The 22,143-nt window shown below is 37.8% G+C and overlaps 7 protein-coding genes across 7 annotated transcripts; 6 read left to right on the top strand and 1 right to left on the bottom strand.

Annotated features, from left to right (window-relative positions):
* Window positions 1-459: 459 nt before the first annotated feature.
* Window positions 460-648, bottom strand: TrAFT101_009490 (uncharacterized protein; the record flags this gene model as incomplete). The annotated part of the gene is made up of 1 exon (XM_066128676.1): window positions 460-648. One exon carries the CDS (start codon window positions 646-648, stop codon window positions 460-462), a length of 189 nt encoding a protein of 62 aa, XP_065984796.1.
* Window positions 649-2,060: 1,412 nt separating this feature from the next.
* TrAFT101_009491 (uncharacterized protein) lies at window positions 2,061-2,962 on the top strand (the record flags this gene model as incomplete). The annotated part of the gene is made up of 3 exons (XM_024900056.2): window positions 2,061-2,459; window positions 2,509-2,861; window positions 2,913-2,962. The coding sequence occupies exons 1-3, from the start codon at window positions 2,122-2,124 to the stop codon at window positions 2,960-2,962; spliced, it is 741 nt and encodes a 246-aa protein (XP_024761573.2). The 5' UTR covers window positions 2,061-2,121.
* Window positions 2,963-4,331: 1,369 nt separating this feature from the next.
* On the top strand, window positions 4,332-5,832 carry TrAFT101_009492 (uncharacterized protein). The gene is made up of 3 exons (XM_024903896.2): window positions 4,332-5,151; window positions 5,212-5,309; window positions 5,371-5,832. Exons 1-3 carry the CDS (start codon window positions 4,809-4,811, stop codon window positions 5,551-5,553), a joined length of 624 nt encoding a protein of 207 aa, XP_024761574.2. The 5' UTR covers window positions 4,332-4,808; the 3' UTR covers window positions 5,554-5,832.
* A 987-nt stretch (window positions 5,833-6,819) lies between these two features.
* Window positions 6,820-7,703, top strand: TrAFT101_009493 (uncharacterized protein; the record flags this gene model as incomplete). The annotated part of the gene is made up of 2 exons (XM_024910615.2): window positions 6,820-7,300; window positions 7,351-7,703. Exons 1-2 carry the CDS (start codon window positions 6,973-6,975, stop codon window positions 7,701-7,703), a joined length of 681 nt encoding a protein of 226 aa, XP_024761575.2. The 5' UTR covers window positions 6,820-6,972.
* A 2,818-nt stretch (window positions 7,704-10,521) lies between these two features.
* Window positions 10,522-11,166, top strand: TrAFT101_009494 (uncharacterized protein; the record flags this gene model as incomplete). The annotated part of the gene is made up of 2 exons (XM_066128677.1): window positions 10,522-10,791; window positions 10,879-11,166. 2 exons carry the CDS (start codon window positions 10,522-10,524, stop codon window positions 11,164-11,166), a joined length of 558 nt encoding a protein of 185 aa, XP_065984797.1.
* Window positions 11,167-11,373: 207 nt separating this feature from the next.
* TrAFT101_009495 (uncharacterized protein) lies at window positions 11,374-12,704 on the top strand (the record flags this gene model as incomplete). The annotated part of the gene is made up of 4 exons (XM_066128678.1): window positions 11,374-11,471; window positions 11,537-11,571; window positions 11,658-11,841; window positions 12,440-12,704. 4 exons carry the CDS (start codon window positions 11,374-11,376, stop codon window positions 12,702-12,704), a joined length of 582 nt encoding a protein of 193 aa, XP_065984798.1.
* A 6,855-nt stretch (window positions 12,705-19,559) lies between these two features.
* On the top strand, window positions 19,560-20,257 carry TrAFT101_009496 (uncharacterized protein). The gene is made up of 2 exons (XM_024909809.2): window positions 19,560-19,687; window positions 19,746-20,257. Exons 1-2 carry the CDS (start codon window positions 19,642-19,644, stop codon window positions 20,207-20,209), a joined length of 510 nt encoding a protein of 169 aa, XP_024761569.2. The 5' UTR covers window positions 19,560-19,641; the 3' UTR covers window positions 20,210-20,257.
* The last annotated feature ends 1,886 nt before the right edge of the window (window positions 20,258-22,143 follow it).

Consider the following 22,143-nt stretch of genomic DNA (forward strand, 5'->3'; position numbering starts at 1 on the left):
GAGTGGAGATTTGAGCTATATCCAATCCTATATATCTATCCTTAATATGCTTGAAGGTTTTAATTCTCGATGGAAGCTAGCAGGTAAGAAACTCTAATAATTGTTGAATTATGCTAAAGCTTCTAGAATATTATATACAACGTCTTCAACAGCCTTTACATAATAAATAATCAAGAAAATTAACGTTTGATATTTTATATATGCATCGAGGAGCGGCTCGTAGCCATACAGCCAATCTTCATGGAATTTATTACCGACAATATTACTGCTACTAGGATAATAATGCGCTGTACTACTAAACTTCCAATAATCAATTGCACATGACTGCCAAAATAGATGAAAAATATTGGCTGTCTTGCTTTGAGTGTACGTGGCCATGGGATCGTAGCAGCCGTCAAAATTGATGTTGTCGAAATTGACTTCGCCTAAGCGATGGGCTACAGAGGAGAGAACGACAACTTAAGAGAAGCGCTCAGAATTCGCTCCAGCCAGTAACGCAGGCATCAGCAAGTTGATAAGAAGAAAATGAGCGACGTGGTTTGTGCCAAACTGAGTCTCAAAGCCATCCTTGGTTCGGCCCTCGGGGGGTGTCATGACACCGGCGTTGCGGATCAGGATGTTCAAAACCCTGCTCACCGATAGAAACATGGCGGCACAAGAAACTATGCTAGCAATCGATTCGAGTTCGAGCTCTAAGAGGCGGACGCGATCGCTGCTGGCGTTCTCGCCCAAAGCCTTCTTTGCCTTTTCGAGCTTCCTAGCCTTCAGAAATAGTGTGGCTCCTGCAGTGTACAGTGCCCGCGCGGTCTCGACGCCAATACCCGCAGAGGATCCAATGAATTTAGTTTTATCTTTATAATAGATTTTAAAATTATTTTATTTTAAAGCTGCAAATATATAAAAATAAATTTATAAAATTTAATTTCTTAAAGCACTATTTTAAATATTTCTTTACTGCAGTTTCAATTGCCTGCGTTATCAAACATTCCAAGTTAAAGAAGGGCTTAGTAGACTGGCTGGTAGATTGTTTTTCTTGAGCAAGTATGTACCTTAAAACAAGGGGCGCTATGGAATTGTCTTCGGAAATTCCGGTTGTTGGATAAGTTTACTAGCACTAGTATCCCAGAGGCGAACTCATGAGCCGTGAATTGATGTAGAGAAAGGAGACTCGTAGGCAATGTACTTTTTGCAGCATGTGCTAAGGCTACTTTAGAGATTATATCCGGTCTTCTGGTATAAGTCTTGCATTCCTTAAAACTACTGTCACGGAATCACCAGTTGGACGTCCCGGTACACTACTATACTTTTATATAAACAAAATGTAAATCTATCTCTTGTACTTTTTAAACAAAATAACATTATCAAAGAAATTCACTTCTGACAATCTTTGGGCTAACTCCTTAATTCCAATATGCCCAGTAAAGTCAAACCCGCGATTTTGGTTTTCGCCCAGATTTACAGTAACACTAACAGGAATTTGATAGCAAGGAGTTTGTCTATCCAATCTCCTGAAACCAAATGCAAAGCTAGCTTGTTTAGTTGCAAAGTTGTAAGATGCACTCTTAAATGTTTACCCGTAATATGGTGGCTTTGGTTGTATAATTGACACTATCCCATATTTAGTATTGTTACCGGGTCAGTTTCCTTAGTTGATCCAGACCTTTTGTCGCTGTGTGGAGAAAATGAAACTAATACAAGCAGGAGTCGAAGCTACAATAGAGGGGCGCCAAAGGGCGGCAGGGCGCCACTGGTCGGGCTTTGCTGCTTGAGGCCTGGCGCAGGAGTGAAAACCTATGGATCAGATTTACTTTAACAGTAAATACCGCCTGGGGTATTATTTACCGTGGTACTGTATTTTACAGTGTCTGCCAATGCCCTTGTAATCTAAATATGTTTCCCCCTATTGATGGAAATGAGCTGTGCTGTAACCTAGAATAATATGTGCGACAGCTATTGGGGCTCAGCATTGTATTTTAGATATTAGGTATATAATGGTTACAAGTTTGGCTGGTTGTAGCAAAGGAAGATAGGTTTGCTTCTAAACCGGACCAGAACCCTTACTTTCATTGAGCATTTTCCTGAACCAGAGTTCTACGAAGTTATTTCTCTCAAAAAGCAAATATGAAGTTTACATATCTGGTGTCGGCCTTTTTTACTGCCAATACGGCAGCTGCTTTAACAATTCTCGACAAGCGGGTTACAACCTGGTGCGATGCCTTTGGTAGTCTCCAAGCCGGTCCATATACTGTCTTTCATAATAACTGGGGTGCAAATACCGCTACATCTGGATCTCAGTGTACTACCTTTTCAACTCTGAATGGGAATTCTGTGCAATGGTCTACAGATTGGAGTTGGGCAGGAGGCGCTGGGCACGTAAAGTCTTATTCCAACGTGGCCCTGGAAAAGGTTAACAAGAAGCTTTCTGACATTCAACATATTCCTACTACATGGGCCTGGAGGTATGTTGGCCTAATATATTTTAATTGTTGAATGCTAAGTCATTATCAGTTATACTGGATCAAATATGGTAGCAGATGTATCTTTTGATCTGTGGCTCGCCCCAACCGCATCATCCAATAACGAGTACGAAATTATGATTTGGGTTGGTTCGTACGGTGGAGCAGGCCCAATTTCGTCCACTGGAAGTTCTCCAATTGCTACACCCACTATTCTCGGCACAAAGTGGAAACTTTTCAAAGGCCCAAATGGAGATACAACAGTCTTTTCGTTTGTTGCGCCAAGTAACATTAAAAACTGGAACGGCGATCTGAAGGCATTTTTTAATTATTTGACTTCAAACGAAGGCATTAGTGCTGAAATGGTTGTCACAAGCCTTCAAGCCGGAACCGAGCCTTTCTCTGGTATGTTCAAAACCCTTTAGCTTTCAGATAGATGTTGATTAACATTTTTAGGCACCAACGCTCACTTTAAAACAACTGCATATACTATTTCTGTTCAATAAGTATTTTAAGGTTATCTGAATTATTCTCCCTTAATTTTATATATACATACTATTAATAGACCAGATCAAATATTGTGTTTATACAATGAGATTGAGAAAATATACAACATAAACTATTTGGATAAGCAATTATGAAAGAATGGGCATTCGAACCTTTTATATGTCTCAGATATAACATGTTTAGATAACCAGTGTAATATTTTGGCGATTCAGGAATACCCAAGTTAGTATATGGTATAGTCTCAGAGAAGGGTCAGACATTCGATAATACTTTTATTGAGTGTCTATTAGAGCGCAAATTCTTGTCCCTGAATAACTCCTATGGTGACAATGACACGTTATTGCCTGTCCTAGGTGGCCGCATATTACAAATAACTTCACATTTCTTTGATATGAAAAAGATAGGACATCCTGCTAGAGAAGTTGAGGGGATTGCGATTCTCTTACTGGAAGGAATGCTCTTCCGCTCGGCATTGGATACTTAGACTTCTTGAATTTTAGCTTTAAAAATGAAGCGAAATGGTAGAATGAAGATTTGAATAAGGAGGCATAGAAGTGGCCGAAATCCACTGCCTACCTCTTGAATAGGTGGTGTTTGAAACTGGTATCTTGTTGCAGGCGCTCAAAAGGCATCCCTGGCAGATATAACGAAACAAGTATTTTGTTGCAGTCCACTTATTAATTCCTAGACGAAGTTACCCCCCTTTTTTTTATTCCCATCTTCGCACACACCCTCTTTCAGTCTAACGTCCCAGAATTAAGACGGAATCAGCTAGTATTGCATCGTTTAAGACAAATATGTTAGATGGATTTATTTTCTGTAAAATACGTATAGAAGGATTTTTTCGTATTTCGTAAGTGAACCATTGTCAAAAGCGTGGCTAGACAGGCTTGGCACTCTATTTATTATACCTTAAAAATAGACTAGTCTGAGGCTGTACAGGCCATAAAAACAAGTCTATTCGCTAGATATCCGCTCCATCATAGCTGAAATATCAACATTTTTATGCCCCCACTACGAATGGGCTCTCACGCCGAGGAGAGGACCTTAGAACACGAGCAGTCCCGAGGGACAGGGACCTTTTAAATACGAACCACACACATATGGCTTCAAGGTCAGACGGCATGAGCGAAACTAGTAGACGATCGCAGCATCTATTACCTGTATTGTTCATTATGCCGAGACAGTGAGTGCCATTGAGGTGTGCCCTACCAGTAGCTGATGCGATGCAAGACGAAGGGGAGAGGCGTCTTGAGGGGAGCCCATTTCAGAGTAAGGTATCCCGTAGGACAGGATCTATAAAGAGGAGGTCATTGTTATCATGTATAGGTTTTTGTTCTCATCACCTCTCGCACATATACTTGACCACCCGCTCTCTCATCTTCTTAACTTAAGCCGTCGTTCACTATAAACCAGTCCATTCGTCGCTCAATCACACTCAATTGTCACCACGATGGTTTCCCGCTCGATCATCACCTCACTCTCCCTTGCGGCGGCAGCAGCCGCAAGTGCCCTCCCCCGTGCCGGCAGCGCCTGTACAAGCCCAGCCGTCCGCAAGGAATGGCGTGAGCTTACCAGCAACGAAAAGGCTGAGTATCTCCGTGCTGCTGTGTGCCTGCGTAAGCTGCCTAAGGAGAAGTACGCCGACATCGATGCCGTCACCACGCGCATGGACGACTTGGTGTACACACACTTTACCCTCAACACGGAAATCCACTTCGTGGCCAACTTCTCCCATAGCATCGCTGGTATGTGCAGCTGCACGAAGACCTGCTACGCACAGAGTGCGGCTTCACCGCTACACAGCCATACTGGGATTGGAGTATTGACGCCGATGCCAAGGACATGCCTAATTCACCTCTCTTTGACCCCGTCACCGCCTTTGGTGGCAACGGCAAAAATAGCGGCAGTGATGAGCCAGGTTTCCAGCGCTGCGTGGTCGATGGTCCCTTTGCCAATACGAACCTGACGCTGGGTATGGGGTGGCCCAATTTGAACGATCCCGGCAACCGCTTACACTGTTTCACGCGCGCGTTCAACGGTGGTGAGGGCAACGATGAAAACGGCGACCTCATTATTGGCGATATGCAGGCAGGCGCTTACAACTCCAAAGTCATGGATACCATCTACGCCTTTGAGAAATTTTCCGAAATGGCCAATATGCTCGAGGGGTTGCCGCACGCACAGAGTTTGTCTTTCTTAACTTTGCTCACGTTGGCTTACCTAGAATATACTAATACATCTGCAGTCCACAGCGTCATCTTTGGCGATATGGGCCCCGCCACCTCACCTAATGAGCCTCTCTTTTTCCTGCACCACGGCAACATTGACCGCGCTTGGGCTAAGGTACGCCTCCAACTTTCTCTGTTTTCTCATCAAAGGACGTAGTTACTAACAACCGCTTCAGTGGCAGGGCCGCAACGCCACCCGGCTAGCTGATTACACAGGTTTCCAGGACCGCAACAAAGCTATTCATGCTTCAATTAACGACCCCATGCCGATCCTGGAGCTCGCTGATACCGAACCTATCGTCAAGGACTATATGGATATCCAGGCTGGCCCTCTATGCTATACCTACTCGTCCATGTAAATTCTCAGGTGGCGATTAGCTAGAGCCCAGTTTTTTGAAGATCACAATGTGGTGTGGCAGAAAAGGCAGATAAACTCGACAACAATTACGTGAACACTATATTCCATTGTTTGCGCAGATAGAAGGGGTATTGAATTAAATCTAGTAGCGCTATAATATTCATAAATTCTGTTTATTTTGTAAAGCGCGACCTCCTACGGAGGTTACGTGCTTAAATCAGGACAACTTGTATGGATGGAAGTAGGAGGCTGTGTGAGTTATAGCACAAAGAGAGATGGGCTAGTGTAAATGTGAATTCGAAAATTGAATGAATTGGAAATACCGCTGAATAAGGCTCAAATGGTATTAAACTTGTATTGACTTCTATTGCCTAAATAAGAAAACTACATACAGTAGACATCAAACACAAGATCAAGCTTGTACGCTCTCAAAGACTAGCGTATATTTGGGAAGATTGCCGAATGAACTCAATTTTGTTTTGGCTGTGTTATTGCTTCGATTGTTTGCTTTTTCGTAGCAAGAACCTCTGTGTACAATCTTTTAACAACTTGAGTTGATGCTGTTATTGTATAAAGGATAGGTCGTAATAATATTTCTCCCGAGTTATTGGCGCGCTTATTTTGCCTTCGTAGGAGAGGGGTTCCAATTGAGTACACGACAGGGATTAGGCCACATGGTAAGTCTCGGCGAATTCGGTAACCGATTAAGTTTCATGGCGGCGGGTTTGGCACAAGGCAGGGTCTCCTAAGATCCACCTTTAGCTGCCAAGCTGCGGACTCCTTTACATTAAAGGCCTAGAAACCAAAATTGGGGTTCAGCATGATTCCGAATTTAGGGGCTAGTTATCCCCTACGCTATTAGACAGTGGATGTACTCCGTAATTGAGGACAGTGCTACTGAAGCAGCGCCCACTCTGAACCAAGGCCGTATTCGGCTGTGCTTCAGAGAAATTGATGGAATTAACACGGCTCACCTGATTTGTATCGCATGTCTTGGCTCTCTAGGGATTGTGCTCGGCCAAAGCTCGGTTAGTGATCTAACTTAAGCGCCTCGGAATATCCAGGGCCCCTTGTCAAGGAGGACTGCGAAGCAAGCTTCAAACAATAGAATGCGGCTCATCGGAGTTTTAACAATCTAGACTTCGTATCTGGCAGTATGCCTTCAAAGAGTTAAATCACCCGAAATATGAGTTAACGTCAGATGCGGCCGCGGAAGAGGTCATGACTAAGTCTGTCACAAATGTATAATAATTTCGAGGACCGACACTGTTTGTTGTTGTTGTCTTTCTCTAACCCCAGGTCTGGTACCAACTTTGTCTTCTTACTTCTTCGATTCTTTCCACTCGGCTGGTCCATTTGTTTTATTCGTTTATTCGTTACATCCGTCCCTTCGAGACCAGCTCTCTTAACATCTATCAATATGAAGTTCTTGACTCTTCTTACTATCGCCGCGGCCACTTGCGCCACTGCCCAGAATTCTCGCCGCTCTATCCCGAGACGTCGCCGCGGGCGTCAGATTGGTGGCCCTTCTTCTGGTATTGTTCCTATCTCTCAAGTCCCCGCTGTCGAGGTTCGTGCGACAGAGACCGGTCACAATAACAGGAAAGGCAATAACAAAGGCTGTAATGGAGAGGCTGGTAATCAGCCTGCCAACAATGTCAATGCCAGTAGCTTCACTGGACAGACATTGGTATTATTTGAAGTTGGAGGAGTGCCTGGAAACGAATGTCTGACCTTCAGGAATAACGGTCAGCAGATACTGCCTTCTCTAAAATAACCCGGCTAATTATTTATTTAGGCGAGATTGTTAATGCTGCTTGTGTCAACGAGGCAGCTGACCGACAACTTACTCCATCAATACTAAACGGCGCCGACGTAATGATTGTTCAGAGATCGTTTTCTAGCGGATTCAGACCAGATTTGGTCGACAAGCAAGTCTGTGTGGGGTTCAACGGTACCGACTTCAAAGCCGAGGACTGCCAGTCCAAGGATGTTGAGTTGGTTAGATTCACCGGCACCAACATGGTTGCTTCTGGTGGCGCATGTCTTAATGGTCATGATAACTTTGCCCAGATAACAGTAGATGCTAATGGCCAGGGATGTGCTGTGCTTAACCCCACAGTTGTCACTCCCACCCCCATAAGGCACTGATATTTATAGGTGCTATAAAAGCAAAAGTTAAAATATAAGCAAAGGGAATAGCTACTTTCAAACTAAATACCTGTCACAGGTAAATAATATATTGATTTCATTATAAAGAGGGAGATAGAAAGATATTTGTCCTTTATTGGTTTCCGAAAACTTTTACCCCAAAACAACTAAATAAGGGTAAAGGGACCAAGGAATGTTAGCTACTGTCTGGTTTGCCTTGGTAACGGTTTGTTTATTAATACTTTGGAGAAAACAAAACGAAAGAAGTTAGTTTCTTTAGATTATTGAAGAAAGTATTAGCCTTTTTTTTTTTTGTTTTTTTTTTCCCCTTCAAGAAAATTACTTTAGGCCTTCATTTCTGTAAACCCCTCCCCCCCCCCTTTTCTCACACACACAAGTTGGTTTTGTCTTTCGTCAACCAAATACGAAACATTATTGGCTAATTTGGCCATGCTGGTTGCCACATCTTTGTATTCTTGGAAATTATTACGATAGCTGAATCATCGCATAGCAAAGTATTGCAAGGTACCTAGACTAAATGCAGGGTCCCTGTAGTCCGTTCTTCCGTCTTACCCTGGATAAGCTTTAGATCCTTTAAAGAATCAGCGAGCTAAAAGTAACTAAAGACATAAAAATAAAATAAAATAATTCACTAAGCTATTGGAACTTACGATACATTAGGACAAACGTGTAAGAGGCTATGCTGTGTAATTCGCCATATATTATTGTATAAATCTTCGGTTTGCATAACATTGATACCTTTAGTTCATTATTTAGTGCATGTACATGTGTTAGAGCACTATTGATGTAACCAGCTGACACCTGATGCCAAACTTCCTATTAGAATTCACTATTCAAGTAATGCACATACATCTGCAGATGCCTTCGTTAAGAGTCCAGTCGGTGACGTTCAAGCTAGTTGGTAGTACGCTCCGGCGCCAAGATCGGAGACTGCCACCTTTTGCCGCCCTCGTGTAATGCCACCCTTGTATAGCATGTAGCCCCCACAAACAAGCTGACCTCCAGATGCGGGGTAAATTAGGGGCGAATAGACAAACCTGCAGTATTGTTGAAAAGTAGCCCGGCAAGTCAGGCAAGGCGGCAGACTCGTAACGGACTTGGAAAATATGCAGATAGCTACACCAATTTCGCTTGGCTGTATGTAGCTATTTCTGCGGTGGAAAATCGGTAGGTATACGGCTTGTCATTTTAACTGTTATATTGCTGTAGTACCTGCTACTGTTCTAAGTCTAGGAGGAGCATGAGGATCTTCACTTTATGAATGAGAGGCTTCTCTCAGAGCAGCGGTCTCAAGATCTGGCGAATACAAATAGTTTAATGTTTTTTTCAAACGGATGTTACTTTGTCGGAAACTTGTGAGAAACTCCTTTGGCTAATATTGAGGAACATAATCGACTAGATGTTGTTGCTAGTGGAGCTGGGGCAATTCAAGTAGATGATTTAAGACTGGTCATTGCATTGTGTAGAGTAAATATCACTTCAGCAATATGCCTTCTGGATATTCTTCACTTAAAAAGCGCAGACATCTCATATGAGCGGTATATTATTGTCCTACTAGTGCTGTATTGGCCAATGTAGCTGCAACAAAAGATATTGGGCATTAGCCCCCCAGATTTGATTGGATCTGGTTCATCAGGAGTTTTCCAATATCGGAGCTACGCCGATTTCATGTAGTCAAATACCGAAAGCAGCCGCAGTGCCTATCGTGAGCCTCAGAAGCAGTAGCCTCTTGAAACAAAAGATACTGCGATTGAATGTTGCTATGTTAATGGTATTGAGATAACTTTTCCCTCCGATGCTGGGTTGAGGTCCTGATGTCTGATCAGCTAGTGCGATTGATTGCCCTTGTTCGAGATCCTAAAGTTTTACTAATAACGTTTAATCATAGATCAGTAGTTCTATAATGCAATGACTTATGAAACTTAGCCCCAAAACTTAGCCCAAGCTTTACCAAACCCTCATCCCAGACAAAACTCGTGAAGTCTGCAGTCGCAATGAGCTCTTCACCATGGTTAGGAGAACGTGGCGTTAGAAGTGAAAAAGAGAAGGTTCCTATTGGCCGATGCATTACCTCAGAATCGCTGCGCGCTAGATATTTAATAGGCCTACTACCCAGAATTAATACCATTGCAAGCCTTAGCCATGACCCGGCTCGCGGCCACTAGGCCAATATCAAATACTTATTCGCCCTTGGCTAGAGGCTGCCCCAGAACTACTTATCCTCAGCGTCATTTGCTCATTTCTGCAGAAGCCAGCACCAACTTCAATCCCATTTTGCCAACGCAACTGCCGCGTATTCTACCTAAATTTATTTCCTCGCCAGTAGCCGTAACCCCCTCAATAACACACGCGTTTCGCCTCCCTCGCTCCAATGCCCTCACTGCACCAAAGCCTTCTCCCGCTCCAGCCATCTTAATAGATATCAACTCCCCCATTTACCACGCAATCTCAGGACTGTCTAACCGTGCTCTCGCTGCGACAAGTCATTTTCAAGACACGACGTTTGACCCATCACCTGCGCGCCTGCCATCTACTTCAGCAGCCAGCCGCTAGACGCTCCATAAGAAAATCTTGCCAACGTTGTATCGTCAAGGAGAGGAAATATAAGCAAGCACGGCCCTGTGAGGGCTGTGTCAAGTCCCATGTTTCATGCGAATATACATCGCCGGAACCTGAAGACTCAATTCTTAACAATATTAACATACCGCAAGACTTCTCGGACTGCTCACGCCCCCCTCCCCTGGAACAAGAACGGCGGCAAGTAAACGATTTTATATTTATTAACCCTTCATCTGGAATGGGCTCTGTAATCACTGCAGATAACAGGTATTTAACACTCGCTCTGCAAACCCCCCCAACATCTAATTCCGGAGATGAGCTTGCTTTCTCATCGTGCCACTTTAGGTCTCAAGATCGACTATTTCATTCCTTGCTGGCGGACTTCTCCCCTACGTCGCCGTCTGCTCCAGGCATATTTAGCGTCTCTCAGCCCGTTACCGACGAAGCGTTTACGGATGCCAACGGCTCCATCCCTATTACCGGCGAAACGTTATCTCTAAATTTCCTAGTTCCGAGTCCACCTAACTTTCGCATAAGCGGCCTCGACTGGCTCAATTTCGATATGCCTAATTTTAGTATTGATTCCGAACCGTAGGTTGGCGCGGGCATTTCAAGCGCCCCTGATCTCGAGCCCCCTCCCGCTTTGAACCAAGAAGATGCTGGCGTTACGGACAGAACTGTTTCATCATACCTTTCACAGCAGTCCACCCACCCAACAGTCATGGGTCAATCGAGGACCGGGGTTAACAGCCCAAGCCTACAACCGCTTGACTCCAACTGCCCTGGAGAGCCATGGCCATTCGACCAAGCACGAGATTCCGTTCCTCATCGATACTCTCTCCCATCTCTGCGAGACATCCTCAAGAGCACCTCAATCAGTTAAAAGAAGTGTCTTGGTAGTCTAATTGCATTCTTTTCTGACAGGTATCTCCCAAATCTGGCGTCAGTGAAAGATACCAATACCCTTCAGACATTTGGTGAGTTTCAGAGATGACTCGACCTCTATTTCACCAGATCCCACGATATCCAGCCCATTTTTCACCGGCCAAGCTGGGACATGTTTTCATGCCAAACGGTCCTCCTTACCCCCATGTCATGCGTGGGGGCGCCATTGTCTGATGATGAGCAAGATGCAGAGCTCTCTTGGATGCTTAGAGATATGCTTGCTGATGGTCACTTGGTCGGTATGTCAGCACCATATTGAATGGACTTAATGATAGCGCTATATCACGTACTGACAAATATCAACATAGGGTGCTGCAGATGGTGGCAATTACCGAAACATATCGTATCTTAATGCGCTTTGACTGCATCAGATCTACTCTCTCGGGTCGGGTAATAGACAGCTATATCAAAATGCTGATCGATCGCGAGGTGTCCTGGTTGGAAGCGTGCGAGGCATGGGTCTTCTAAGCTCTTCCTTTTGGGGTATCATCGACGATAGCCAAGACAGAATCGAATCGGCAGGTGCCGAAAACGACCTAGAATTTCTCAATCGCCAATGGCTCTCATGGGTTAATGAAGAACACGAATGCAGGTCGGCTTGGGCTGCGTTTGAGTATGACTGCAGCCTTTGCACTTTTACTAGCCGACGAGGAACAATCGATATCAGGGGACTGCCTAGGCAGCTACCTTGCAATGAATCTCTATGGAAAGCTACCTCTGCGCAGGCTTGGTTGGCGCTCCGGCCCCGTGCGAATATCGCCCCAAAACCTGTCAGCTACGTTGAAAAACATATTTACCGGGAAGGAGATACGTGCTACTATAGGGATATGGGCTCGAAGGCTTTGTTCACAAGTAATTGGACGACTCTTGTGAGATCTAAAGCAGCTTGAAGTAGTCGCAATGCCAGAGCATTTTGGCCTTTCGTCCCTACTAGGGGCACATCAACAATCGAAAAAGTTTTTATTACGCTCTTTCGACCACTTACTTGACTCGATGGCTTCTCCTTCCAACACCCTCGAGTTAGTTAGTTACAAGTCAGCAAACATTGCACTAATTTGATCAGCAGAGCTAGTTCCTAGTAGTATATGTATATCTGACCTCTTCAATTACTCACATCTCTACGCTGCCGAGGATATATTGGACGCAATCGTCTACATTGTTCGCCATCATATATCTCAAATATCTTAGAATTTCTCAAAGACTTCACACAGCGTAGAATTTGCAGAAATGAGATTGAAGTCTGCGTTTGCCAAAGAGGCTTATAAGGGCCGAAGACTTCTTTGGCACGCTGCAAAAGTTGTTGGCATCGCCGACGAATACCTAGTTTCAGCGCCAAGTGAGATTATTCGCGTCTTTATGGCTTACACCTTTATCATGGCCTACTCTACATATGGGTCACGTATTACAAGTACCACTGGTGACAAATTACCACTTCGGCTGGACCTTCCCTGCCATGAGGATACAGCTCGAAGGTGATCTGTTGTGGATAGGATTAGCACTGGAGGGCCGGCAGGTTTGGGGTCCATTGAGAATGTGTATAGCGATAGGTGTGTTTCTGCTTTGAGTCGTGACGCACAGATTATAATGCAGCGATTAGGATGTTGGGTCATGGATGAGAAATTTAGCAAAATACTGCGTATCTTTGAGAGCAAAAAGCTCTAAAGAGAATGTATATTGCACAAATTATATAGCTCTCTTTAGCAATGACTATGGACCTCTCTAAGCTGCATAGAAACTAGCTACGCCTCTTATATAATCATTTATGCATTTTAAAAGATGGCGATACAATTTGGGGAGCTGCTTACACAACCAGGCATGTTTAGATGTGATGCAACAGCAAATTTTCCTGGCATATTCGGCTGAGTTCCTCCAAGTCGAATAGCTCGCAAACAGTCATTCCCCAACCAGTACTTATGGAGAAAGACTCCAGGTACACCCATCCGTTCTCCGTTGCGTGAATACGATTCCTTGGGTAGATAAACTTCCAACGATATGGCATCACTTGCCACGATAGAGAATCCTGTGTTCCAAATCCATTGTAACATTTGTTCTGTGCCTTCAACGCCTGCATAGAGAGGGGCCGAGTTCTGTGCGTATGCTAATTAATCTGCCGTTGTCATTTTAGTATCCTATCCTTTAGTAGCTCCTATCCGAACGAAAGAATGCCTCCATGGCGGAATGTAACACGATCCTCCTTTGCTATTTCCAGAAGAGTATGCAGTGACACTCCTGGCGAACCTCTCTTCTACTTGCACCATGTCAATAAGAAAGATAAACAATAAGGTTAAAGATAATTATATTGAAAGGTCTTAATTATCTAGATAAGAAGTCGGGAGGCAGGACCTCTTATATATGTAAAATCTATAAGATCTACATAGCTAGATTAGACTAGTGCTTTTTTGTTTAACACTCCTACTTAAGCTAACTATGGGTCGATAATGTAAATAGGCCTCTTACACCTCTCTTTAATTTACCTTTTATATAGCCTTTAATAATTAAGAGGTTAAGATAAGGATAGGTATAGGGTAGGTTTAATAATAAAGGTATAGGGTAAGTTAACTTAAGGTCCTGACTTCTATTTAATCTAGTAAGTGGCCTAAATCGCTGGATTATAGCTGTTTAACCTTAATTACCTCCTTAAACCTATAGAAGGCCTCTGCCGGCAGCGGTTTTATTATCCCGTCTGCTATATCATTAGCTAAGGGTATATATAATAGCTTAATATTTTAATTTTTAATCCTTTCCTAGATTTAATAATATTAAATATTAATATACTTAGTGCAGTTATAGTATTTAAGGTTCCTGGCTAAAGACTAGGCCTTTTAGTTATCTATAAAAATAGTTATTAGTGTAGTTATAAGCTGCAGGGTAGGTGCAAGAGTTATAATAAATCTTCGCAGCCAGATAGCTTCTTTTCCTGCTTAAGTTTAGGCTATATATTCAGCCTTGCAGGTCGACAGAGCTATAGTGGCTTATTTTTTTAAAGACTAACTAATGGCCCTAAAACCTAAGTTAAAGATATAGCCCTATATTAAACGCCTGCTTGTTTTATTACCGGCGTAGTTGGCGTCTATATAGCCCTATAGGGGAGAGAGTTAACCTTTAAAGACTAGGCTATAGTCCTCTATGCCTTTAAGGTAGCGGAATACTCTTTTAATAATTTATTTATATAGTGGCTTTAGGTTATTAATAAAGCAACTATAAAAGGAGACTGAGAAAGCAATATTAGGTCTAGTGCCTAATATTGCCTACATTAAAGAGTCTAATTGTCTTGCATAAGCCAGTTTCTCTTCCTTTATTATATCTAGGCCATTGTCTATTTTCAGTCTGCTTAGCTGCATTAAAGTCTTTAATAGGTTACAGTCTGTTATTTTATACTATTATAATATTTTCTAAATGTAGCCTTTTTATAAAGGTTAATTTATCTTCTAGGTTAATCCCTATAGACAGCAAAGCTTAAGTAGTATTTACAGGCCCTAAGGTTAGTTATATAAAACTTCCTACTTAATTTATTTTTAATTTTCTATATTTATATTTTATCTAACCTAAAGAGCAGTAGGTTATTTATATAAACTACTATAATTATGCTTAATTCTATAAAGACTCCTTTATCTGCAGAGATAGGTTCTAGACCTATTCTTTAGAGGAATATTATAAGTGTTTAATACTAGATCCTCGGTGTTTATTTTAATTTATATAGAGCTTTATTTAAGCAGCAGACTTTCCTAGACTAATTATTAAATCCTTCTGGCTGTTTAATATATAGTTCTCTATTTATCTTCTTATATAGAAAGGCAGTCTTTACATTTATTTATTTAATCTCTAGGTCTTCTAAAGCTATAAGCGCAAAGAGCACTTTATAGTTTATAGACTTTATTACTAAAGCAAAGGTCTTGTAGTAGTTAATTCCTTTCTTTTAAGTAAATCTTTTTACTATATAGCAGGCTTTATACTAGATTATTATATTTTTAGCGTCTTTCTTTATTTTATATATTTATTTACCCTAGAGGGCTATTTTCCTAGGTGGTAGTTTAGCCAGTTTTTATATTTTATTTTTAATAAAGGACTATATTTTATTTATTATAGCCTTAAGCCAGTATTTTTATTTATTAAATATAGTAGTACTGTAATATATCTTGGGGTCTTTGTTAGTTAGTAGTGTAGTAAGAGTAAGTTTTTATATAGCTTTAGTTATTTTTATAGGAGGTTATAGAGCCCTAGCTAGATTATTTAATTTTACTATAGTACTTAAGGCAACCTCTATTGCTACTTTTATTATTAAAAGTATACTGCTTAATGTACTTGGTTTCTTTATTAAAGATTTAATAGAAGTCCTAGGCCTTTTTTCTTTTTTTTCCTCTAGGGTGTTTATAAAAGAGATAGCCTTTATAGTAGTAATATAACTCCTCTTAAGACTATATAATAGTAAAGGTAGTAAGTTTCTTCTAGTTGTCTTTATCTTTATTATTTCTAGACTTTAAAGGTCTTTTTAAAATATAATATTTAATAAGACTTTAATAACTCTATTTTATACTACTATATAGTTTTAACTTCCTTAATAATTAATAAATTAATATAGTATAGCCTGGGGTTATATTTTTTTATCCTTTGCTATTATTTATTCTTTTAATTTAAGCACTTAGAGATATAAAAGATTTAGTTTCTTTCTGTATTATACTTTATAAAGCGTAGTATATAGGTTTAAATTTAGCAAGACTGTCTGTAAGTAGTTTACTGTTTTAAGGATATACAGCTATTACTTTTAATTTATCTTTCTATTAATTATAGTTAAAGTTACCTTTTCTAAAAAAACTCTATAAAGTGCTTCTATTGCTTTATTTTATTAATATTAATTTATATTAATGTAAATAATTTTTATTCCTTTATTAAAGCAGTAGGCTAGTAGTATTTAACTTATATTTTCTTTACCTAGGTTAAGTTATAGGAACCAATAGAACCAGGTAGGCGTTTTTAAGCTGTTAAATAGTTATTTAAAGACATAGAAGAAATTTAATTTCTATTTAAGTAAAAAGACCTAACTTATCTAGGTGTAGTTATTAAAGAAAGCTACCTAATACCTGCTTTTATTATATCTATAGACAGAGAAAGGTCCTGTAATATCTGCATGCAGACTCTTTAATAGTCTTATTCTTTTTTTAATTAAGCCTGTATATAATTATTCTTTTTATCTTCTACTAGTATATAGTTTATAGGTTATGCTAGGAGTAATAGGTTTAATTCCTATAGACATTTTTATTAGTTATTTTATTCTTTCTTTACCTAGGTGTTTAAGATAATTATACTAGATCTATAGTTTTAGGTCTTTAACTTTAAAAACTATAAGACTAAGTTTTAGTAAGTCTATAAAGTATACCCTATATTAAAGTATAGCTATAAGTAATATTGCTGCTTTTTTTATAATAATAGCTTTTTTATTTTAGACTACTATAATATATTTTATTTTATTTAAATAAAAAATAAATATAAGGTTAAATCTAGTGTTTAAGATATAGAGTGTCCTGCTAAAGTAAAGATTTTAGACTTCTTTATTTATAACTATTTTTAGAAAGTAGTTCCCAGAGCCTTTTAATATTAGTTTTATTTTTTTAATTCCTGTTATTAATGCTTTATTTATCTTAAAGTAAGTTTAAAAGTAATCTCTTAAGTAGATAATATAGTCAAAGGTACTACTGTCTAGAATAAAGGCTGTAGATAGATTTATTTTTTAAATTACAGCTTCTATTACTTATAGGTATTTAAGTTAAACTTTAGTTAAAAGGAACTTATTTATAGGTATATAGTTTATTAATCTTATGTTTTATAGAAAGGCTAGTGTAGTATTTTTTTTATTTTATTTATTATCTTTTATAAGTATTCTTTATATTATAGCCTTAAGTTTTCTCTTCTTACTTCTTTTTATAACTTTAGCTTAAAGTTCTAGGTGTAAGTAAAAGCATTTATTTTTTATATATTTTAGTTTATAATAGTGCTGGCAGTAGGGGCATTATCTTATGCCTGCAAATATAATATTAATACTTTAATGTTTTTATAATAGTTTTTTTTATTCTGCTAGTTTAACTGTCTTTATATAAATAATTACTTTCTTTATTATTATTAAGCTAGATTTCTTTAGTAATAGTTAATTAAATTAATAAAAGACTAAAAGAAAGCTAGTATAATTATCTTTAAGTTTTATAAAGAATTTATTTATAAGGTTTAGTTATTTTATTTAAACTGTTTTATTTAGTTAAAGGAGTTTTTTATATAGTTCCTTAAGTTGCTTAGTAAAGTTTGCTATATTAGTGCAGTCTTTAAGAGTTAAGGTTATATATCTTTAATTTAGGTCCTAGAAGATAGCACTGCCTATAGGTTTATAGTTTTAGTAAAGTTTATTTATAATAGTAAATAAAATAATATTATCTTTTATAATTTTATAAGGTAAGAAAGTAAGTTAATTATATATAAAGGCAATTATTTATTTCTAGTAACTTTCTTATAGTTCTTTTTTTTTTTAAAGTTATTAATATTTTCTTTTTGCTTTTATTATAAAGCTAATTTTTAAAGAAGATCTTTAAATTTATTAATTTTAATTATCTTCTTTATTTTCTTTTCCTAGGTAATTTAATTACTTAATAACTTAAGAGGTTTAATTAAAGCCCTAGCCTTCTTAAGCTTAAAGGTCTTAGATATTTTAAAGGACTTATAGCTTAATTACTGGCCTGCTTTTTAAGACTAGGTCTTTAAGACTTAGTAAAAGACAGGGGCTAGGACTAGGGCTTTTAACTTCTAGATTTTAAATATTTTAACTAAAGTTAAGCTTATAAAGTAATTCTTTAATAGTTAATTATCCAGGGGACAGTATTAAATCAGGGGTTAAAAAGAAGGAGTATAAGCTTTTTTTATAGTTAGATTTAAAGGCTATAGCAGAGGCTTTATTAATACTTATAGTTAGCCTAAGGAAGCAATCTTTTTATATAAACCTTAGTTTAACAGCCGGCTATAGAGGCCGGGGTTAAAGGTTATAATAGCTTTTTATCTTTTCTTAAATAAATACTTAAAATATATAGTAAGCAGAGATTTAATAAAAAAAAGAATTATTTTATTTTTATTTTATTAAAATAAAGGGTTATTATAAAAAGTAAATCTTTTATTTTTTAATAATAATATTAGTTGCTATTATCTTTAATTAGCGCAGTAGAAAAGCCTATTAGTATTTAATATAATAGATTAGTGATTTTAGTTAGCGGGTGTCTAAGATCTTATAATTTCCCTTGTCTTTGGTTAATTTAAGGTTAAGGCGCTGTCCGGGCTTATAACCTATTAATAAAAAAGATAAACAATAAGGTTAAAGATAATTGTATTAAAAGGTCTTAATTATCTAGATAAGAAGTCGGGAGGCAGGACCTCTTATATATGTAAAATCTATGAGATCCACGTAGCCAGATCGGACTAGTGCTTCCTTGTTCAACACACCACTGTAATGTAGATCGGTTGTGGAACTTGTGGTAGCATTTTGCTTAGGCGATATTTACTCCTATTGTTCCTATTGTTCCTTCTAGCTGTAGGAGGCTAACTGAAGGACTTTTAGACTGGCTAAACCGAAAGTATGATATCTCTGGACCAAATACGTCATACGCGTACCCTTATGACTTTTTTGGTCCTAAACCCTACTATAATATCACCCTCAACTATCCGATGGATTTCCAGGGTCTCTTAACCACTAAAAGCCAGATCCGGACAACTGGCGACGCGATGGACATCCAGGGTAATGGACTATGTTATAAATATGCTTAACATGACATATTATCAGCGATCTGTGAAGCTGGGTAGCCCAAAGGGCAACGAGCGCCTTTGTTCCGTTGCTCGGCTATAAACCTAATAGCGGGTCTTTGCAGTATACAGCTTAGCTGTTTTACAGCATTTTCCTTTATACAAAAACAAGGCTATTTATGTAATTCTTCCCATGCTTTATTAACTTGGACTAAGTGATTGGTATAGTTATAAGCCCTAACCACTGGGCAGCGGGTAGTTTTAGGTAAACTAACAGCTGCCAGTAGGGTGGATTTTAGTAATATAATTAATTAAAAATGGCCCGGTCACTATAAGCTACAGGCAGCAGAAGTAGTATATCAGTAGTATATTCTGAGTTTGCTATAACCTGGTCCACTGTAGCATATAGAATCCCTTATAAGCAGCTAGTTCTGTTACAGTAATCGCGATAAAGCCCTGGGTTGTAACCCCGCTTTCGTGCAAATAATATAATCGGTTAATACACTATATAAATGGTGGGGTACTGTTATCTTGTACAAGTTAATATATGTAAATTTCCCTCAAGGGCGGTGAGTCATTAACTTTATATATTCATTAGCATTCCCATATAAGAACTACAAAGAGAAATCCCGTTTCTCTACTCATGGTTACTATTGAGATAACAATGGATACTGATATTTCACTCCAAGGTTAAATCCCTCCACCTCTACCCTCAGCCTGATTGAATACAAATTCTTACTGATTTAGACTACCTTGCCATTAGAAATATTGCCTTTGAATGGGCAGAAAGCTACGATACCAAAGACTGGGATCGTCTGCAAAAATGTCTCGCACCCTCGGTCCGGTTAGACTTTCGCAGTCTTCATGGGGCTTTGCATGAGAATCTATCCCCAGGGGAGTACTCGACTATCCTTTTTGGCATGATAGGGGATAAAAGATTAAAGACTCAGCATCTTCTTGGTGGATCACAATGGGAGCGTTTGAATGACGGCGCAATCAGAGTCGCCTATCAAATCCGAGTGGCCCATCAACGATATGTTGATGAATCCCTAGGTAGGGTGGCAAACAAAGGGCATGGTCACGGAGTTACAACACATTGGTATAGAAAATTTAATGAAGTTTGGAAGTTGGAAGGTGTCGCACCTAAACTTGAATGGGACGAATATGATATATTCGGGACTCTTGCTCCACCTAAGGATGAGACAGTTTAGAAGTTCAAGCAGAATATTCTGGTATTAAACAATACTGATAACTTGGGATATTAAATACTAATTTGTGGTTATTCGCGCATAATAACTATAACTCATCCACTCTTACGGTCTCGTAGATTAGTCACATACCAAAAGGGACGGCTTATCCAGTATCCAAGCAGGCGTATTTAATATTCAAAGAAGCGGGGCCGTTAGAGAGAAGTCCGTATACTTGTAGCAACTATAGTACAGGGCTTTCCACTACAATACAGCACTTATCCGCTGTATTATAGCACTTATCCGCTGTATTATAGCACTTATCCGCTGTATTATAGCACTTATTTACAATAATATAGCGCTTATATCTGCTACAATATAGTATTTATATACTATAATATGATACTAATTATATTATATTTCTTTTTATATCAACATTTATTATTATTAAATACTAATTATCCTTTTTAATTATAACAATCTGTTATACTGTTGAGCCAAGCAGGGCAAAAGATTAGGTCATGTGACGTCCTGACCTATACTATCGTACTTAGGTATAGGGTAGGTTTCCAATCTATAAACTTAACATCAGGTTTATATTGGCAGAGAGATAAGTTAAAGTCTTATAAGCAATGCAGTTACATAGCTAACGAGGTTATAAATAACTAATCTAATTATTATCTAAAAGTGCTATATTAATAACTAACTATTTAAGTTCTATTTAATAAATGTAATAAATGTCTTTCTTATATAGTAAGTCATTCTAGATAGCTTATGGTTAAATTACTCTTACATAGGCTTACAATAGCTTACTTAATAATCTAACAAAGATATCTATAAACTATAATCCTTTTATAATTAATTCATTAGTCTATAGTTACTCTTAAAGTATATACTCTTGCTTAGCTAATATATAAATAAATATTTAGGTTATAATATAATACCCCCTTTTTATTAATTTTATCCTCAAGGCCTATAAAAAAGCCCTTCTTATATTAGCTTACTAAAGTAATTTTTCTTTTAGACTCCTTTTGTAATTTTTATAATGCTTAACTATATATTTAAACCAGTATTCTAGAAAATATATAAGCGCCTTTCTTTAGCTACTACTATTAAAGAATTAAAATTTCTTATAATAGCTTATTTTTTTTATAAATATTATAGCATAGGCAACTATTATAAAATAATAAATAGTATAATATATTATAAAGAGTATATATATTATAGTTATTCTTATAATAAAATAGGTATTCTATTATTAGCTTATAAGTTATTTTCTAAAATAATAATATTTTATTATTTTAATAATATAGTAAATTATATAACTTTTAAGTATAAATAATTATATTTAAAAGAAAAGGAGGCTATTAAGTAGCTTGCTAAGTATTAATAAAAGGCCGCTAAAGCTTTATTTTAGTTATTGTATATCTATTTTTAATATAAATCTTTAATAACTTAAGGGGCAGAGATAGTAAATTACAGCTTAAAGAGTTTTAATAAATTAAATAAAGTAAAGTATATTAAGTTAAAGGTAGTAATTAATATTTAGCTTAATAAGGGTATTAATATAATTAATTAAAACACTATGCTAGCTAATTTTAATTTATTAACCTTATAAATTAAAGAAACTTCTTTATTAATTTATAGAAATTAAAGTATTTTTTTAATTTTTATAAGTTTTTTAATTTTAAGTATTCTTTTTATTTAATAAAGTACTTTATTTTATTAGTCTTAAAGTTCTAGTGTATAGTAAATATTACTTTAACTTTATATTTTTCTTTTTTATTTTTAATAATAATTTTATTTAAAATAGGTCTTCTTATAAGTTTATTAACTTATGCTTTTTTTAATTATAATATATAAAATACTAAGCTTTAAAGCTTTATTATATCTAATAACGCTAGCTTATAATTAATTTCTTTAATTTATTTAAGAATTTTATAAGGTTTTATTTTTTT

Source organism: Trichoderma asperellum, chromosome 6 (genome assembly GCF_020647865.1).
Source record: "Trichoderma asperellum chromosome 6, complete sequence".
Taxonomy (NCBI): domain Eukaryota; kingdom Fungi; phylum Ascomycota; class Sordariomycetes; order Hypocreales; family Hypocreaceae; genus Trichoderma; species Trichoderma asperellum.